Below are 20,425 nucleotides of genomic sequence, written 5' to 3' on the forward strand. Positions count from 1 at the left end.
AATAAACTGGTTTAGTTCTTTCAAATCTGATTGGTCCAGACTTTTATTATCACTTGAAAATTACTCTATATTATATATTTTCACATTGGACAATTATATGGTATTAACTTATAATGAATAAGCACAGGAATAATCTACTGAAACATGAGTAATGTTAAAAACAATTGCAATCATTCTGTGTTCTGAGAAAAAAATGACGTTTGATGACATTCATAATCAATGCCTGTTTTTAAAAAAGTTTCCAAACTTGATTAAATAATCAGTCTACTTCAAACAAATTTACTCTTGTCCATAAATTCCTAAGAGAAAGAACGTTCCACTCTATCCAGTATATCTAGCAATGCCTGATGCTTTAAAATTCAACTAAAAGTCTGAACTGACATATATTAAGTAGATCAATTCCATTACAGGCTGAAAACCAATGGATCAAAATATAATTAGTCAATAACTTCCCATAACCTATCCCACCCTACCCTAACCTTTTATAGACAGTTTTAAAGACTCTTATATAATTTTCTTATAAATAGTACCTGAATCTTAAACAATAGATTCCAATTTATTCAAAGATAGTCACAGATTGGTTTAATAGTTATTTAATTTTTTTCCAGATTTGCCTTAAACTTACAAATTAATTATGGTGTACATAAATATTAACTTAGATAACCACATATTATAAGGAAAGCAGGTATATGGACCACTGCAGAAAAATTATAAATTTTTAAAAATTTTATAAAAGAAAAAATAAAGCAAAACATGTAACTTACAAAATATGAACATGAAGCCATATCACATAAAAAATAAAATTACTCTATCAAGAAATGATTTAAAATTAAATCTATGGGGGAGTATTTTGACATAATTCAATGAATTCAATGACCAACTGCTTTCCCTTATCACACAGAAACAAACCACAAAATCATCTAAAGTCTATATGCATCATCAGTTCTTAATGCAACCTCAAACATTTTACTAGCAACTTTGATTTCCTTTTGAAATAGGCTTCTGTACATATGCATTTATATACATTTATTAAACACGATTTTAAAACAAACTATATACAAAAGATCAGCATTCCTATAAATAAAAACATTAGGTGGCAAAAAGGCACTTGTAAGTAAAAATCCACAGTAGTTTTTACAAAACAAAACACATTTTACCTTGGATACTGTACAATAAACATTAATTCCTATAGCAATAATGAAAATACCAGTTTACTAACTAATGTTAATGATGTAAATTTTAAAAATATATTTACATATTCTCTGAAGCTCATTTAATAAAAGCACCATGATTCCCTCCTAAATTAATGTTGATGCAAAGTGAAACAATTACCAAAAAAACGAGTATTCACCATTTTCCTTGTTTAAAAGTTTTTTGTATTTCTAAATTGAAACCTGTTTATCTGAAATTAGCATGGTATAAAACAAAAATAAAACAAAAACCCTGCTGCTCTGATTTCTTAAAACCATACCTATTCTATTATTGCATGTTGCATTTTATAAAAAAGCACTACTCATGCACTCCTTTTACAACTGTTTAATACTATTGCTGGCAAAAAAGTTCCTGGTATCATATAATTAAAAAGTTACTTCAAACCCGTTGAAGTTTTATTTGAATGTTTTACAACTTAAAAAATGCTGTATGTCAGTTACAAAAGTGAATAGGAAACACGCCAGTTCATTTGGTGTGCAAAAATATTTTTCCACTACACAGAATTTAAGGGCTTCACAGAATTTTTTTCAAATTTACATTTTCAGCAGAAATGCTAAATCAGTAACTCTCTCAAGGGGATGTTAGTATGCTTCCACTTTTGTCAAACTTTTTACCCTTTGACAATGCTGCAACCTGTTTGAGTAGTTCTCTGTTTTTGGCCTGTGGGAACAAAAACATTTAAGATTAACAATGTTTAAAACAGTAAATTATGCTGAAGAATACTACTTATTTGTTGCTATTTTTTTTAAACTTATACAACAACATTTCACTGAAACACTAACAAAATTAAATGAAAGAGTGTATTTAGGTTCATCTCTGTAATTATGGAAGTGTAGAGGGAAAATTCTAGATTGGTTTATAAGTGTCAATATTGTTGTCCAAACATATAATCATTTACCAAAAAAAAAAAAAAAAAAAAAAAAAGGCCACTTAAAGTGAATCTGCTTAAAAGGGTATCAAAATTTTACCTAGGAAAAAAATGTTCGGCTCTTTATCCTAAAAACATGAAATGAAATTAAGTTTTATTTTACATAAGATCAAATGACACAAATAATAATCTTGGAGGACTATTTCCCTATTAACTGTACAAAGTCTTCCATTTGATGTTCACCTATTTATAGAACAAGCATAAGAAGCGATTTTTGCAAAACATTGACTTTATCACTTTGTCACAGGACTCTCTTAATGATGTTCAAAAAAACTTTTCTGAAGCATCCATCAGAACCACCCTATTGATCTTATTTTTGTTCTTTTAATTGTCATATAGTCAGTTGGTACTGGCTTAGATATAATTTGAGAAGTTATATCACTCTACCATTGTTTTTAGTTTTACAAAAGGCTGAAATTTTTTTCCAAGATTCAAAATTTCACTTTGTCATCTATCGGAACCAAACTTACACTGCATTCAAATGTACCATCCACCATTGACAAAGACACTATCCTTGAGCCAATGTACTGTGACAATTGCTACTGTTTAGTGAGGAGGAATGTGTGAGTAGGGACCCTCAGTGTATTTTCATATTTTGACTGCCTGTCTCTCTATGCAACCTCTTAACTGTGGAAACATAGATAATAAGGACCCTCCATATATACAAGTACATTAATGATCAAACACTTCTGGAGTTTTTGAGCCAAAACAGGGCAAATGTCAACAACAGTTTGAAATATGAGAACTGTCCTAAAATAACAAAATTTTAAAAAGATATCCTCTGGCTTATACTTGAAAACCATTTTCCTTTCCTTCACAGGTCTCAAGATTTCTTATCTGGGTAAGACTTTTTTTTTTTAAACTTCAGTACTTCATCTACTCCTAGTATTAGCCTTTCTATGGCAACATAACACCCTGCCTTCCTTGCATAGCATCTTTAAAAGCAGTTTCATGAAACAGGAACCTCTGCAGGTTTTGTACTCCGACTCTCCAACTCTTCTCCAATCATACCCTTTCTAATTAACACCTATGACCCCTGAAATGCAAATATTCTTAGAGCAACCTCATATTTGTAAATCAAATCATTTTTATTTTATGACCATGCAATTAACAGCATTTCTGTTCCTGGTTGTTAAACAATTAAAGATGGTAATTAAGAGCTTCAATTTCAAATTTAGAGAACCATCAAGAATTTAAAAGGATTTTTATTTTCTTTTTTAAAACTAAACAGTTTGAGAAGCTCAGGATAAATCATTAAGAATGCCTGGCAGTAAGTTAGTGGAAGCCTGGTGAGCACACTCATGATCAACTGGTTTATTACTCAGTTGACCAGTCCTAGTCAATGTGATAGTTTTGAATTGTTCTCTCTCTGAGGGTGACAGTGGTTAATAAAAGTATATAGGTTTCAGATGCACAATTAGAATTCTATATTGTCTGAATATTGTATTATGTGTTCACCACCAAAAGTCAAATTTCCATCACCTTATATTTGACCTTCTTTACCCTTTACTACTTCTCCCCAACCCCCGTTCTCTGTGGTAACCACCATACTGTTACCTGTGTCTGAGTTGTGGTTTGTCTTGTTTGTTCATTTGTTACTTTCAGTTTTATATCTCACATATAAGTAAAACCATGATTCTTGACTTTTTCCATTATTTTGCTTAGCAGTGTATGTATTTTCAAGATCTATCCATGTTGTTGCAAATGGCAGTATTCTTTTTATGGTAAACTACAGAATATTTAATTTATAACTATAATAGACTTACTGGCTAAAAAATGTACCTTAAGAAACAAATTTTAAAACAAAAATTTATGAAGGGCATAAAAAGGGATTATTAGTCTGCAAATTTGTTTCAAAGAGATCATCATTATATCTTTAAGTTACAGTTACACAAAAGCATTTATAATGACATACCAAGTCATTAAAAAGTTAATCTTCAAATTATTTTTTATTATCATTAAGAAATAAAAAAAAGTTCGTAATTTTCATATTCTAAGTATGACATGCCAGAACTCAAACATTAGGTACTAAAAGCGATTTTTCCTTTTAATTCTTTAGCAGCTAATTTTTCAATCTGCATTTATATATTCGGTCTCCTATCCATATCACTAATAAATTTATTTGCCGAAAAACTGTCTAAGAAAAAAACTAAGAAAAATAAACATCGCGTCAGTTGTTAAATGGAGACAAGCCCAAATCTATTCTAATGTTGGTATAGTAAAAATATATTTTATAATGCAATATTTAAATATAGATACATTAACTTTTTATCTATTAATATTACTAATTCTCACACTCAAAAATCTATTAAGTTATTTAAAAACTTAAGTTAAAAATGTTTCAAATATCTGAATAAAGAAACACACATATCCTGCTTTAAATCCTGGCTCTGCAACTTAACCTACTATGTAACTTGGAATCTATTTTCTCATATGTAAACAGAAACTTCACCCCACCCCCCAACAGGAGTTGAAAGAACTAATCAAATATATAAAACATTTAATCACACACAGTGACTCGTACATAGTAGCCACTCAAATGATAGTACCCTTCCTTTTTTATTAACTTATCTCCTAAATGAAAAGTAGCTTTTTTTAATTTGGCATTCTTGATATTTTGGATAATTTAGTGTTTTTGGTTTTTTTTAGGTATGTTGTGCAATTTTTTCTTGTGATGCTCAGTGCTTTTATCCCAGGTTCAATAGTTAAAAATGTTTCAAGAACTATTACAACAGGGTAAATATCCTGCTACGGGGTTCGGTTTCTTATCACAAAAAGATAAGACAAATATTTAACTATATTTACTCACCTACTAGTACATGGTTGCTAAAGAGAGTGGGGTTAAAAGAGTGTACTTAACTGTAACAAAATGTCTCCAGCAATAACACAAAAGATATAGGAAAGTGGTCTGATAACAAGGATGAAACAAAACCTAAGTAACCTAAGGTGGTAGGAAAAGTGTAGAACAGGAAATAGTACAGTCAAATCAAAGTCAGAAGATGCAGGTTTCTATGTCATTTCTGACTAATTATGTGAACAGTTTCATACCACATAACTCCAAGTTATCTTGAGGAGCAAATAAGGTAGTCTATGTAAAATCATATTAGTTACTATTCTATCATACAAAAATTTAGCTGCCAATCAAGAGAAAGCAGGCTTAAGATACCAATCAGGCTAAAATGTCAAACATGTTCCCCTCTGCTTATATGAAAAAGTAAGACGACAAACTGCCCCTCTGAACAGTGAAAAGTACCAAGTTTTATCATGTTTAAGAACTGCTCAGTTTTTCTGTTCCTTCATTCTGGATGTACCCCAGAGTTTGTTAAACCACATTAAATCAGAGATCATCATACAGAATATTTTTTCCCCAGGTAATTATTCAGCATTAATAACTGAATGAGAAAAATAATGTCATAAAACTAATATTTACTGGTGGGTGATAAACAATAATGTATAAGAAACCCAATAAATGGGCAATCCCCATAAATCACTACTCATTAAACAAACTGTTTGAATGCCTACTATGTTCCAGGTTCTACTAAGGTTTCTCTTCAAAATTCTTTGTAATAGTACAAAAAATTAAGAGTTAAGAGCAGACAGCTGTCAGAGTAGGCAACCTGTACCTCGAATTTCAACAGGTTCCCAAATCTACTAATCTTACTCAATTTAAGCTACTTTGAAAGTATAAAGAATACAAAGCCAAAAAATGAAGTCAAGAAATACCAAATATTCCTTGGTGTTACATTGTTTAAAACAGAAAAACAGGGCAGTATCTTTCCTTCCCAAGCTGCACTCTCCCATCAAGTCTGAAGTCTGTGTGTGCTGGCATCCTCTATGCTTTTAAAATTTCTGAAAACCCTGTTACCCGAAGATTAATTCTACAAATGTAAGAGTATAAATCAATAGAACATGTAATTAGTTTAATGGGGTCTAATTTCTAAGTCTGTGAAAGCTAGGTGAGAAAAGCTTAAATAAGGAAATAATCTATAATCTCATTGGACGCTCTCCATCTCAGTGCACCAGACATCAGGTAAGACCCTCTTTGTAACTGTGGTGACTCTTGCTTCACCATTCAATTGTTCTCTATAATTAAAATCCTACTGAGTACATATCCTTGGCAGTACTCTGAGATGGACTTAGATGCTTTCATCACTGCGAACAGCATAAATTTCTTCCACTTGAGATCCATTAAAATTGGTTTTATATACCCATCTCCCTTCCCATTACCTGGGAGGAATTAAAAAGGATGACTGTACAATGTACTAAGGACCTCGTTTTCACAAATCTCATTTTAAATGTTTTGTTTTTCAATGATCAACTGAACATACTGCAATGACATTCTCCTCTGAAAACATCATTTGAAGTTTAGGCAGGAGTTTTCAGAATCAATGTAAATATACTGAATCCCCTATCTAGTGATTTCAAGCAATAATTTTTTTTTTTTATTGTTAACACTATTACAGATGCCCCCTATGTTCCCCTGCTTAGCCCACCTCCACCTAGCCCCCTACTCCTTTCTCTCTGGCCACCACTACACTGTTGTCTATGTCCATGGGTTATGCATAAATGTTCTTTGGCTGATCGCTTCACCTTCCTTCATTCAGTCTCCTCTTCCCCACTCCCTCTGACAAAATAGAAACAGAGGCATGGATACATGAAACAGGCCAACAGCTGGCAAACAATAACTTTTAATGATGGCAGGCTTAAAAACTATTGCAAAGTCTGAATCAAAGCTGAAAATGCACCAAATATGCATAAAATAGGGATAGCTGTACCAGTCTAAGACAATGAATACTATTAACGAAGTTTAGCCCTCCTTGCCTAACAGTTTGCATAAATAATGCCATTTACCTGAAGTTGTTCCACAGTTTCTTTGTGAGCTTTTTCCATACTGTTCATCTTTGTTCTCAAGTTTGACTCTTGGTACTGAAAGTCTGCTTTTAGTTCAGTTAACTGATTAAAAAACAAAACAAAATATATATATATAAGTGTATATATATATATATGCATATACACAAACATTTTAAATATTCTTTGCAATAAACTCATAATTGATTATAAAAGTGAATTTTGAGTTTCTGAATTTTATATTATATAGAATTTATGTTATACAAAATGATGAATTCTATCATAAATTTTTTAAATTGATTTTCGGAGAGCAAGAGGAGGGGTAGAAGGAGGAAGAAAAGAAGAAAAGGAGGGAGGGAGAGGGGATGGGTGGAGGGGGGAGAGAGGGGGAGGGAGGGAGGGAGATGAGGGGGAGAGAAGGAGAGAAGGGGGGGGGAGAGGGGGAGAGAGACATCGATTTACTGTTCCACTTATTTATGCATTCATTGGTTGCTTCTTGTATGTGCCCTGACCAAAGATCACATCAGATCACCTAAGACAATTATTCTCATTACTGTACTGTGAGTTGCCTCCAGATTACCAATTTCTGGATATTAAAGAATGTTTCTTATTTATTCATCTTTGTATCCTCGATGATCCAGTATATGTCTGGCTCAGGATAACACTAACCAACTGATGATACTGAATCATCAGTAAAACTTTTGAGACGCTGTCTTTTTGTTTCTATTCAAAGGGTTTCATTGGACAGAGCTTGGCAACTGGTATGCCAACAGGAAAGCTTAATGGCTAATACCTTGAAAAGTGTTTCAATTAAAATGTACTTTATGTTATATATATAAAAAAAGTAAACAATAAAACTGGTTGCAAGTTAAACTATCTTTCAATGGTTAAGAAAAAAGTTTCACAGAGGCAAGTACAAAGAGGAACAATCCTATGAACCAAGATTTATATTGCTTTCATTTGAAAATATGACAGAATTATGTCTCCAATTCCAACTAACATTTGAGGTAAAAATGAAGGACAAAGCACAGAAATACAACAGATAAAGTAACAAGGATAAAAAAGGAGTTACTTTAAAATTTGGGCTAAATTAGACAAATGTAAGGAAAAAGTGATTTGAGGACGTAAAGGCAACATGAAAAATTTTCGTATCAATGATACAAAAAAATAAAAAATCTCATGACTTTAAAAAATAAGTTGACATTATGTAATTTCACTATCAGAACCATGCATAAGAAAGCTTCTGGTCACTTTTACATAGTTTTTATTACATAAGCTTTAAAGGTTTGCAGTTCTTTTTTGTAATTACCTAGAAGCTAGTAAACTGAAAGGTATACAACAGCAAAAGGAGAGAAAGGAGTTCATGGTGTCTTTTAATCTTATTTTCTGAATAAAAGCCAATGCTTTTGTCAAATCCAAAGAATAACTGAATTCTCACTTTTCTATACTACAAAGGAATTTCTATTCCCAAATGCCACTTCACTTAGGATCAACTGAAATAATTATTCCCACTACTATACTGTGAGTTGCCTCCAGATTATAAATTTCTGGAAGATAAGGAATGTTTCTTATTTATTCATCTTCATATTCTCATGATCTAGTACATGGCTGGCTCTAGAAGTCACTGAAGAAAGTAAAATAAATTCAGAAAAATAACTTGGTTGTCTTAGATCCACATTATAAGAAAAAATTGCAAATATGTAGCTATTTTAGGCTTACAATTATTACTTTCCTAAACCATTAGTGTTTTTTAAGAAAAAAGGAATGCTAACAAAAGCAGAAAACTCAATGAAGTGCACTAATATACAATAGTAATGTTAGGAAAAGGAAAAGTACCTTAAAAAGTCAAAATTCCACAATTTATTACTACTTGGTTTTAGAATCATTATTATAGTAAACTTACCATTATACTCAACTTCTACATAGGTTAAATACAGATAGAAATGTCTCTAAATTCTATGCATAAATTTCCATAAAAGCTCATTAACTGAAAAATCCTGCAGTTAATCAAAATTAACCTTAAAAAATAAGGCACTTACAACTATCATATTTTTAATCTTATGTCAATCCTTAATTTCCTATACTGACTTTGCTTCAAGTCAGGTAAAATGTATTAAAATAAATTTAAATCCGCTAAACCATCAAGGTATGGGAAAATGTAACATAAAAGTTGTTGAATGCCAGAGTAAAAGCTAGCTCGGACTGAAGCACTACTACAGATACTCAGAAACAGGTCATTCATACACACCTTTATAATCATGTCTTGTTTGTAATTTTAAAATGAATGTTTTTAATGTTTTCCTATTGCATAAGATGTCTGAAATAGGTCAAACTAGTCTAGGATCATAAAAAAATTACAAAAGATGACCAAATATTAGTAATAGTAGCTATGGCCACTTACACATGCCAGGAGTAAGTACTTTACATTTTCGTTTCATCACAACCACTATCCCATTAGATGGAATTAATACTTTCATTTTTAAAATGAGAAAACTGAGGCCCAAAGAGGTAAAAGCATTCTGAAGTTCACACAGAAAGTTTTAGAACTTTCACTAAATAGGCAACATATTTGATATTCCTCTTGATCTAATTGATAAATAAAATCCCAATAAATGTACTTACTTCCTATAAAATAATCTATGCATGATTGGTTTATCAAGGACTACATATAATTACTTTCTTAAATCATAAGAATTCACATAATGTACCTTTTACATTGCATTTTCAAATTAAGACTTTAAACTTATTTTAAATTATAGGTTTAATGAAAACTAACGTTCAGCCCTGGCCAGGTGGCTCAGTTGGTTGGAGCATCATCCCGTACACCAAAAGGCTTCAGGTTCCTACTCCGATCAGGGCACATACCTAGGTTGGAGGTTCAATCCCCAGTCCGGGCACATTCAGGAGGCAACTGAACAATGTTTCTCTCTCACGTTAGTATTAATGCCTGTCTCTCTCTCTATCACACTCTCTTTCCTTCCTCTCTCTCCAAAATCAATAAACATATCCCCAGGTGAGGGGATATGTTAAAACAAAAAAAACTAATGTTCAGAAATCATTACAATTCCAATTAGCTCTCAATTAACTCTTAGAACATAAATTCTGAAAGACTATTTTATCCACCTTCATTAGACTGCTAGGTTCCACTTTAGGCTTTCGTAATATGTGTTATAAGAATCATGCACAACAAACATTACCAAATTATTGAAGAAAGTTGAGTAAAATTGCAATTATCAAGTAAGAGTCAAGATGTAAATCTTACCAGGCTTCAGTGAACCATGTTCTTACCTTTTTATCTTTTTCTAAAATGGTCTGGTCTCTCTGCTGTAAGAGACGTTTAAGTGACATCACTTCTTCTTTCAGTTGACTTATAAGGACAAAATTGTCTGTTCCCCCACTATCTGCTGACTGATTTATAGAGCTACTAAAAAGAAAAAAGTAAAACACAGTTAAATGAAGTAGAAGGAAAATTAGCAGGTGTTCAAATTGCATAAATTAGACAATTCCACAAACATCCTTAAGGCTAATGCAAAAAAATATGTACCTGACAGAAATGGATGCAACTGGCAAATTACCTTACTAATGGCACACATTACATACACCTGCAGAAATATAATTCAGTATTAGCTTTTAGGGGGTCAATACTTCTAGTGTAAAGCAATAGGCAGCCAATTTGTACAGTAACATCAGCAAACTTTTGGCTAATGAACTAAAACAAAGTCACGCTCATAATACTTTAAATCTAAAAACATTTTCCAAGCAGGTCAATTTAAAATATCACAATTAGATTTGTGTTTCACTGAAGAATAATTAAGATAAAAAGAATGTTCTCTATTCAGATTTGTTTTCCTTTTTTCAAAACCCAAATTTATTCCCCAAATAGAACAACATAGTTCAGTGCCACTTTTTTATTGCCAAAATTAAGTTTAAAATTTTAACTGATTATGTTTACTTTTCTGGATGACTCGAAGAAGTCAATGTAGACGACACGTTTCTATTCTTTCACCTAGTAATAACTGGCAATCAACCAGAACTGTTCAACTAAGTTGAATTTTCACTAAAGGAATTCATTTTTACCTATCTCCATTAGATGGCTTAGATTCCAATTTGGGCTTTTTCTTTGGAGTTTCATTCTGAATTGCTGCAGTGGATTTATGGCTGAAACCAAACATTAATAAGAAAAATTAGAGTACAAATGGTTGAGGCACCAAGTGATAAGTTATTTTTCTTCCCCTACAATATTACCAAACATCACTGATTTTTTTAAAAACCTAAGCAACAAGGACAAAGAGATGTGACATTTAAAAAATACTTTTCAAAATACTTCAGAATATATGTTAACATATTTACCTCTGTTTCCACAGTCCCTGCTCTTGTTCTGGACTCAGATTGCTGATTCTGAAAAATATATAAATGACGTCTAATAACAACATTTATTTAATACATGTGCATTTCACAGCATTCTTCCCAATGAATGAAATCAAATTGTATGTTTATTATAATCTTTCATTCAGAGAAAGGCATATTCAATTAAATTTTCAGAGTAAGCAAATATATAACTGAATAAGTCACATCCTAATATGATAAATTCTAATCAAATTACTAGCCATCTTAAAAGGTCTTCAAGAAAGGTACAATGATGGGACTGAATTTTATTTTAATGAGGACCTTCAAATTCAATTTAATATCACACTAAGGGCAGGGGTATATGACCATGAAACACAACAGGGATCTATAATTATAAAGTCTGAGAATCATTGCACTTAGGCTGCCCTTACTCTTTCAGAGAGATGTTCTACCTTTGGATTGAAGGCCTTCCTAATAATTCTACATGAAGATTCTTACTTTGGAGTAACTCAAATTGAACCAGAAAATATCTTAATTTCTTTGTTTCTTTACTACTTCTCTCCAACTCTGTCCAAAGTCTCTAGATCTTTCTTAGTCAGTAATCTGAAAAAGTGATGCTGAAAATACTGGGAAATTTCACAGTAATGATTTAGCTTTTACTTATAATTAACAATATACTCCTTCATTTCCATTATGCCATGATATTAATATAACCACCTTATAATGCACTCTGAATTCTACAAATTTTCCCCCTGTACTTGCACATTAACCTATTCTTCATTAACCCCTAGTTTAGTTTACTAATTCAGCATGTATAGAGCATCTCCTTTGCACTAGACACCGTATTTCTTAAGAGATATTAGAGGATGTGGGTTATGTGACATTTTGCAAGGTTCTTAAAATTCCTAAGCCTCAGTCCCCTCATCTATAAAATGGGTATAATACATGAGAATTAAATAAGTTATATAAGTACCGTGCTAGCACATACACAGTAACTGGAAATATGTAAATATGTGTATGTATGTATAAAATTTACTACTGTTTTAGCTGTAGAAGTTTTATTAAGCAAAAAGTAAAAGACAAACATATTCTTAAAAATCACTTCTAAATAAATACCAAGTTGGGGGATTAATTCTCTAATCTATGAACTGGAGTTTTCCTTATGGCAATGTATGGCAACTCTACTAAGGAATTCAATTGCTATTTTGTTTCTTTCAAAAATTTCATTATAAGCATTAGCAAGCCACATAATCATACATGAATTAACAGCACTATCCAAATCACAATGTGAGAACAATGACATTAATAATGATTAAGCAGAAAACACTTAGAATTCTCATCCTCATTTTCTGAGGTGGGCCATTCCTAGATCCAGACTGACCAGAATTTCTCCCCTTCCCATCCTCCATCATTATATACCACAATATGTGCTGCTTCTCATAATTCTCTAATCTACTAAACTTAAGATAGGACCCCACAAACTGGTTAGCTACTTGTCAGTCTATATCCATCAAATACAAAATAGTATTTGTATTTCTTAAGTAATCAAAAAGAAAACAAGTCAACACCAAACACCATCCTCTTTCTTTTTACTTTTGAAACCTGTCATTTTAAAAAAAGATTTAAGTTCCTGTCACAGAATTTGATCTTTATAATCATACTCTGAGGGTGTCCTTTCCTATTACACTAGGACAAATTTATCTTAAAGAATAAGGTAAAGGCACATTTCAGCTGAGTCTTAGGAGGTCTGTCTGATACCATTTGTCATATTTATTAAAGCAAGAAGCAAAAACAAGGAAGATTTATGCTTGTCGGGATACACTTATATAAAGACCACACAAGATTTCTTCAAAATAGCCAGATTAGAAGTCGCTATTCAATCTACCATTGTTAACATCCAGAGAGCACAACACAGTTAAGTAAATCAAGTGAAAAAAAATTGCTCCTGATGTAAACAACATCACTGCCTCCATAACACCCCATAATTTAATCTGTGTTTGCCTTAATTAAGAATAAAATTTTAATTAGAACCATATTATATTCCCAAAATATCACTGTGTTCCTCACTGTGGTAGGCATCTCAGTTTTCTGTAAACAAAATTGTTTTACCTATTTAGACCTTTAAAGACTCATAAAGAAATTTGGGGAAAAAATGTGAATTCTTCTAAAATTCTGTGTGTATCATGTTCCTGCATTCTCCATTTAAATGTTTGTTTCAATATTCTTGATTTTTCCCTGATGACTACAACCACACTTAAAAACCTTTATACTACACACATAAAGTGTTAAGATATGACTACTATGTAACTTCCTTACTCCACACTTTAAAAATCACATAGTTATTTAGAGTCCTTGCCTATATGTTTTTAAAAAATAAAACAAAGCACTGCCAGTTAAAAAAAAATTAGTTCTCACACTTTGAGAACTTTCAAGGTTTGGAATGTTTCTATCACGGTCACAAGTGACAGGGTTACAATCTGTTATTGAAAATAGTGAATGCACATTTCCTAGTCACTGATTTAATTTAGTTTTACCTAAAACAAATTAATAATAACTAAGGTAAATATAATTCTACAAATAAAGTCCTAACAAGTATTTAAATAAAAAAAAAGAAAATTGAGGCTTTTGATAACCTAAGTAAAGTATTAGTTAAGTCTGAGGTACTTGTATTTTGACTCCATGATATGGTTATAATTTTATATGGTAATTCCCTAAATGTCGTTTTTATTATTATGGTAAAGAACTAATCACATTCAATGTATGTAATTTTATACATTGAACAAAGTGGGGAAACAGCACTAGACACTCAAGAAGTTTACCACATACAGTGGAAACTAGCACATAGCTAGTACTTGGCATTAAATGCCTGGGAGGATTTTAGAAAACATGATTTCAGAGTACTTACTTGTGATGGCTACTGCTGTGACGATGGTGATGGTGATGATGGTGGTGATGATGTTTTGAATGATGCTGGTCTTTCTCAGTAAGAGATGAAGAAGATGAATTTGAATGTGAAGATCCCAAGCTCTTCCTCTGTTCTTTTGTTTTCTGTAAAACTCTCTTGTATGATAAAGTACAGAGCCAGCACAATAATTTTCCATCAACCTTTAAAAAAAAAACATTTGTATTAGATTAAACGTACCTGTTAACTGGCCATAAGATAAAGTGTTCAACTTCTAGTTATTCTGTTATTTCACACACACACAAACACATACAGTGTTGCAAAATGGAGGTAAAATTAGACTTTCCTGAAACTTGGGAAAAAGCTTATTTGGAGGATCATAAAATTGGTGAGGATGACATATGGACTTCCATTAGCTTTGAAGCACTTTTTTACTTTGGAGAGAAAAATTGGTTTTCTCATTACTTTGAAAATAAGAACATATTGATGAGATACTTGGAAGAAGTCTTACCAGAGCACTAGCCTGAATTCTTAAAATCGCTGTGTGATTACTAAAATGACAAAATATTTCCCACTACAGTAAAAGCTGTTAATTTACAGAAAAAAAGAAGAGCTCAAATAACATATAAGGTTGACTGTCATTCACTGATTTCATATTTGTAAAGTCACCACCTACTTGCTAACATTCATCTGTAACACCAAAATCAACTTGCAGCACTTTCGTGATCATTCACGCACATGCACAGGGCAGCGATTTGTTTAGCTGGATTGCAAACCTTCCCAGCTCAGGTTGAACAAGGTGACGCTCTGCTGCCTTCTTTCAGCTCTCATACTGTAAACAAGTATCCTTCTCATGCTCTATTTAGTGCCACGTTTTTTTTTTTGCATCTTGTGTTTTTTATCAGTAACTTCAGTGTTTAAAATGGTTCCCAGGTGTAGTGATGTGATGTGCAGTGTTCCTAAGCACAAGAAGGCTGTAATGTACCTTATGTAGAAAATACATGTGTTAGATAAGCTTCATTCAGGTATATTGTAACTCTATTGCTATGACTTCAGTTTAATCAATCAACAATATATATTAAAGTCTCTTTAAACAGAAACAGACACAAGACAAAACATTATACTGATTACCATGTTGTGACCAGAGGCAAAAACCTAATCCTGCAATTGCCCTTAGGGGCAATAGTTCAGTATTCACTAATTTAGTTTTGCAGCAACTTTATAGAACATAACTACTATGAATAATGAGAATCAATTGTACATGTCAAGAAAAAAGAAGATTTCTTTACAAAATTAATACTAAACCTATAAAAATAAAATTGTTTCTAGCTTCTGTTTCTTCACCTAAAAAGTGCCAGAGGGACATTTCTTACAATTAGGGTGCGTGTATTGCTATGGGGGCAGCTAGAGGAGCTCCTCAAAGCGACAGTCATTTTCTAAATGACTGAAACTGACAGAGAACAGGAAACCTGTATGAATGCTGATCAACAGAGGAATGCCTATGCACACATAGACTTTTTAAGTCACTGAAGACAGAGAAAAATAATGATTTAAAATGAGCCCCAAATCAAGAGGCACAAGACTAACTGTGAATTATACATGTTAGTATGCTATCAGAATTTTTTCATACCAGTACCTTCAAATAACCAGCAAAAAGGGTAAGTAGCTGAAAGGATTTAAATGCAGCAGCTCTCCCAAACCAATTGTTAGATAACCAAGTATTACAGAACAGCCATCACAGAATATTTTTTAAAGTATAGTAAACTCTGTTGATCAACATGAATCTACATATAATGCAAAGAAGGAAAAAATGCATTCTTCTGCATTTTTGTCTAACTACTTGCTTTCAGGGACTCAAAGAATACATCAAGTCTCAATAGTGTATTAGTTATAATGACTTCCAATTTGTTTGGTGTTTTATATAATTTCCAGAATGTCATAACATAAATAAAACATACCTTTCTTCTTCCCTCCTCCTTCCGATCAAAAGCACACTGTTGTTTGCACTGTTCACAGGTCTGAGGTGGTCCATATTTTTTTTCTGAATTTGTGCATCGCTGACACTTTGTACCAATAAATGCTGCAATTATGTTACAGTACTGACAAGGCTTAGGCTGAAAAAAATATATATATTTTCCTTAACAAAGATGTTTAAAAATATTAAAAATCTGCTGCATAAAATATACCCAGTGTATATATATATTTCTGGAATTAAGAAAATAAGTGAAAAAAAACTTTTGTCAAATACAGTAAGTCCCAAGTTAACACTGTCAATAAATTCTGTGACTTGAATAGAAATGATGTATATCAAAACCAATTTTACCATAGGGTAATTGATATGAGTTAAGTTCCTACAGCATTTTATCAATGTCATAACAAAATGTTATTCAAGGACATACTGTATGCTGCCCTGTCATGTTCAATGACATTTATCATGTTTCTATTCATTTAGTAACATTTATTTCTCGTTATGAAACTTTTTGTTACTCTATTGAATAGTTTAAAAAAATCATGAAAAACATTTATCATGTACAGGTACATTTATCATGTACAGGTACAAATAATGCAAGGAGTGCATACTATAGGTAAGTTTTCAACTTCAAAAAATGGCATAAGCTTTTTCAATATAAACTATAACAAACATACCTTGATTTTCTTTGATATTCAAAAGACAATTCAGGATTTTATAAAGCTTTAAGGTCAACACTTTGACTAATCATGACTATAACAAACCAATAACAACTGTTATACACATGTAAGGATTTGTACTAGGATAATGTCATGACTTCTGTGAATAAGTGCCTAAAGTGTGCTGCTATATAAAAATTGTTGGAGGTTCTGAAAAAGGGAGAAAAGCATAAATATGCAACAGTGATTGATGAGTAAGTAGTTTCTCTGTAACCAGGAGTTTGTTATATTTGAACCTTTAATGAATAAAACCATAAATTTCCCCCTGTATTTCAATATATATAAAAACATGAACACAATATGGCTATTTTTAAATGTTGTCAGCTTCCCCATAGGCTGTCTATAGAAAATTTCCTGAAATACTTTGATATGTTGAAATATTTAGAAACTATACATACTTTTTAAAAGGTCCATCTTTGTGAAAAACATTAATTGACCAGTAACAATAACATGAAACAAAACTATATGACATACTTACCGTGCCAAATTGCTTCACATTTTGAGCACACTTCTTACAAATTGTATTAGTTTTGCTGAAAAGAAAATTGTACGTGATCAAATTTATGCAGCTTTCTGAGTTAATGCACATGATGTTGAACAAAGCAGAAAAAATGTAAAACTTGTTTTAGTAGTATGTAAACTCACTCCAATATAAACCAAAAAATTTTTTAAAAATACAAACATAAAGGTCTTTTTATGGTTGTCTACTATTCAAATTTACTCATCTTCCATTTTCAACCAGTGTGCAGCAAGAATTTTTAGAACATGTACAACCTGACTATTTAGTTGGGGGCACTGACCCCTTTCCCCTTAGATTTTCACAAAAAAGACAACAGCCAACACAACAATAGCAGTGTGGTACGAATTAATCAAAATTATACTTGTTCTTTTTGTCAGATCAAAAAAATAATGTATTTTTTGGTGTGCCACTGAATTTTAGTAATTAGTTTACGTGTGCCATGAGATGAAAAAGGTTGAAAATCACTTATTTAACATGAATTTTTTAATACATTTTCATTGTGTATTTTTAGTAAACAAAACAGTCTTAATTTTTCCTATCTTACTGCAAGATGTTCACACTCGCCACTATTTATGCTGTGTTACATATCAGTGTCTACCAAAACTTTCACCAGGCCTTCCCTACTGTTATGCCCACACCAACTTATAAAGAAATTACTTGTTCTTCTCTTAAGTTACTTCCACATGTGTACTCTATTTTTTAACAGGAATTTTCCTATTAAAAAAGTACTAGATTTCACTCTTGGAAGATAGTTGGTACAACACTATAGCCCTTTTCTCAGTCCATGTCAGCACTAATGTTGTACTTTTAACTTAATAGTATCTGCTTATATTTGAATTGTTCATTAGCAAGGCTATACATTTCCCATACAACAACATTTATTTCCTCATGTTCAAACTGAAGTCTGAGTCTAAATGTAAAATAACCATTACTTTTTTGGTCAACGTTTTCTTTTCCACCATGTGTAAAATGCTTAGAACTTAAAATTTAAGAAGCTAAACTGTTTTTAAAAAAATACTTTAATACAAATATGGAGATATAACCCCCAAGTATTCCTTACAAACAACACTTTAACAATCAAAAACTATGCAATATACAAACCTCTCTTGTTGAAATTCTGATCTGCAGTAAGTACATTTTACAATAGGATGCGCAATCCGACATTCCTGTAATAAGACAGTGAATTAATCAGTATCTATCTCAAAGTCCCAAGTTTCACTATTCTGGTTTAAGATTATTACCTAAACTAGTCAGTGTCTAAAACATTAATAAAATCTGTCCCCCAATGTAGGTACTGGGGTGATTTATCATGTAAGTGGCCAATTACAGCGTAATTGCTTAGGAAAGTCATAGGTGTCTTTGTCTTTATTAGATGTGGGGGGTGGAGGGTATACTACAGATAAATTAAGAAAGCTGTCAGGGCCGATTTCAAGTATTGGTTAAATGTGAAACTACTTATTTTGCACCGTTGCTCACAGACAGCATCCCGGCTTTAATGGGATGGGAGGAGCTCCAAATCATAGAGCATTCTGTTCCCAAGCCAGTCGCTTCGCTTTCCTGGACAGGGAAGAAGGATGCCATCAGCTTTGCTGCTTCAGGTTCCTAGCAAGAAAGTGCAAAAACGTCCCCTGCCTCCCAGTGGAAGGAGAGGACTTAGGAGAAAAAAAACAAAAACAAAAAAAAAAAAACCCCGAGATGAAAACATCTCCACCCCACGGTCTCTGCGGCATAGACAGGTGGCTGCCTCAGTCAGCCCCACCCCTGAGACCCCTGAACGTTGTTGGGGCCCGGACCCCTCCTGGGCCGCCTGGAAGAGGGCAGGAGTCTGTCTTCCTCTCAGAGGCCTTTCCAGATGTTGCCCAGGTCATCCGATAAAAGGGTCCCCGGGTGAGGGGGCGAGGGCTCCAAACCCCCAAGGCGCCGGCAAAGAGAGCGGGGCTGCAGTGCAGCGGGCACCCAGCTCCCTCGGGCTACAGCCGAGGAAACCCCGCCCGCCCGCCGCCCAGCACCCACGGACCTTGCAGAGCTGCTGGCCCTGGGAGAGCTCCTCGAAGGGATAGCGCTGGGTACACTTGGTGCAGGCGTACAGGGCCGAGGCCGCCATCCTGCTCCTCAGTCTCCTCCTCCAAGGCGCCCGCTCCGAGGCGGGGCCCTACGGGGAAGTCGGGCGCCGCCGCCCGGGCCGCGGGCTCCTCCTCCTCCCCCTCCCCCTACCTCGCGCCCACCAGGGCCTCGCTGGGAGAGCCCAAATCCCAGTGGGCGCCGCCGTCTCCCTCCGCCTCCACTTCCGCCCCAGCCCACCCAGTGACGCCGTCCCAGCCGCTCCTGCTTAGGCCCCGAAAGCGGCGGAGGGAGACGAAGCGGGTAGTTCGCTGCAGTTTCGCCGAGCGGCAGCGGATCCGCTTCCTTCTCGGCCTCCCTTCCCCATCCCTGATTAGCTGGGGAAGCTACTGCGTCACTTGGCCGCTCCTCCCAACCCCTAACCCCGACTACGCAGGGAGCTCCCACAAAGGGAGGAAGTGGCTGGCCAATAACAGCCCAACGCTCTGGGCGCGCGAAAGCCGCTTTAAACTCGCCCCGCCCGAAGACCCGGGCCGCGGGTATTTCTAAGTCTGAGGTTTGGGTGAGAGCTTCCCAATCCAATTGCGCGAGTGTTCGCGAGGTTTACTCTCTGCCTCAGCTTCTCTTCTCTTGACTTGTATTGGACCAAATCATTAAGCTCCTCCTCATTCCATTTGTTATTGGCCGAAAGGTGAGTACTTCACCTGGAGAGGCGTCCTGGAGTCAAGCAAACGCTTTCCTTGGTGATTAGTCCAAGAGAACTGATGGAGTGTTTGAACTTCGCATTCGCTTTAACTTGTATCAATCACTCTATTCAGCTGCCTCAGGAGACCACCCTTTGCCTACGTTTCCTCCTTGAGAAGGCCCGCCTCTCCATAGAATCCCCTCACAGTAGTATAGTAGCTCCCTTCGTTACCGA

General features: G+C 34.0%; 1 protein-coding gene across 2 annotated transcripts; it reads right to left on the bottom strand.

Annotated features, from left to right (window-relative positions):
* Window positions 1-577: 577 nt before the first annotated feature.
* On the bottom strand, window positions 578-19,839 carry FAM76B (family with sequence similarity 76 member B). 2 transcript variants are annotated; one of them, XM_054592525.1, is made up of 10 exons: window positions 19,463-19,839; window positions 18,547-18,611; window positions 17,404-17,458; window positions 16,196-16,351; window positions 14,241-14,440; window positions 11,339-11,386; window positions 11,066-11,146; window positions 10,277-10,409; window positions 6,992-7,093; window positions 578-1,872 (listed from the first exon to the last, which is right to left on the bottom strand). In XM_054592525.1, the coding sequence occupies exons 1-10, from the start codon at window positions 19,547-19,549 to the stop codon at window positions 1,783-1,785; spliced, it is 1,017 nt and encodes a 338-aa protein (XP_054448500.1). In that variant the 5' UTR covers window positions 19,550-19,839; the 3' UTR covers window positions 578-1,782. The 2 variants fall into 2 exon arrangements, with proteins under 2 accessions (XP_054448500.1, XP_054448499.1); XM_054592524.1 differs by having other exon boundaries at window positions 10,277-10,412.
* Window positions 19,840-20,425: the final 586 nt, after the last annotated feature.

The sequence above is a fragment of the Pteronotus mesoamericanus genome, unplaced genomic scaffold (genome assembly GCF_021234165.1).
Source record: "Pteronotus mesoamericanus isolate MK-2021 breed Mesoamerican mustached bat unplaced genomic scaffold, CSHL_Meso_final scaffold_36, whole genome shotgun sequence".
In the NCBI taxonomy this organism is placed as follows: domain Eukaryota; kingdom Metazoa; phylum Chordata; class Mammalia; order Chiroptera; family Mormoopidae; genus Pteronotus; species Pteronotus mesoamericanus.

Coding starts and splice junctions, on each gene's coding strand:
- FAM76B (XM_054592524.1), bottom strand. CDS start 19,549: ATGGCGGCCTCGGCCCTGTACGCCTGCACCAAGTGTACCCAGCGCTAT. Junction 16,352..17,403: donor ATGTGAAGCAATTTGGCACG/GTAAGTATGTCA, acceptor TATTTTTTTCAG/CCTAAGCCTTGTCAGTACTG. Junction 7,094..10,276: donor TTTTAGAAAAAGATAAAAAG/GTAAGAACATGG, acceptor TTTTTTAATCAG/TTAACTGAACTAAAAGCAGA.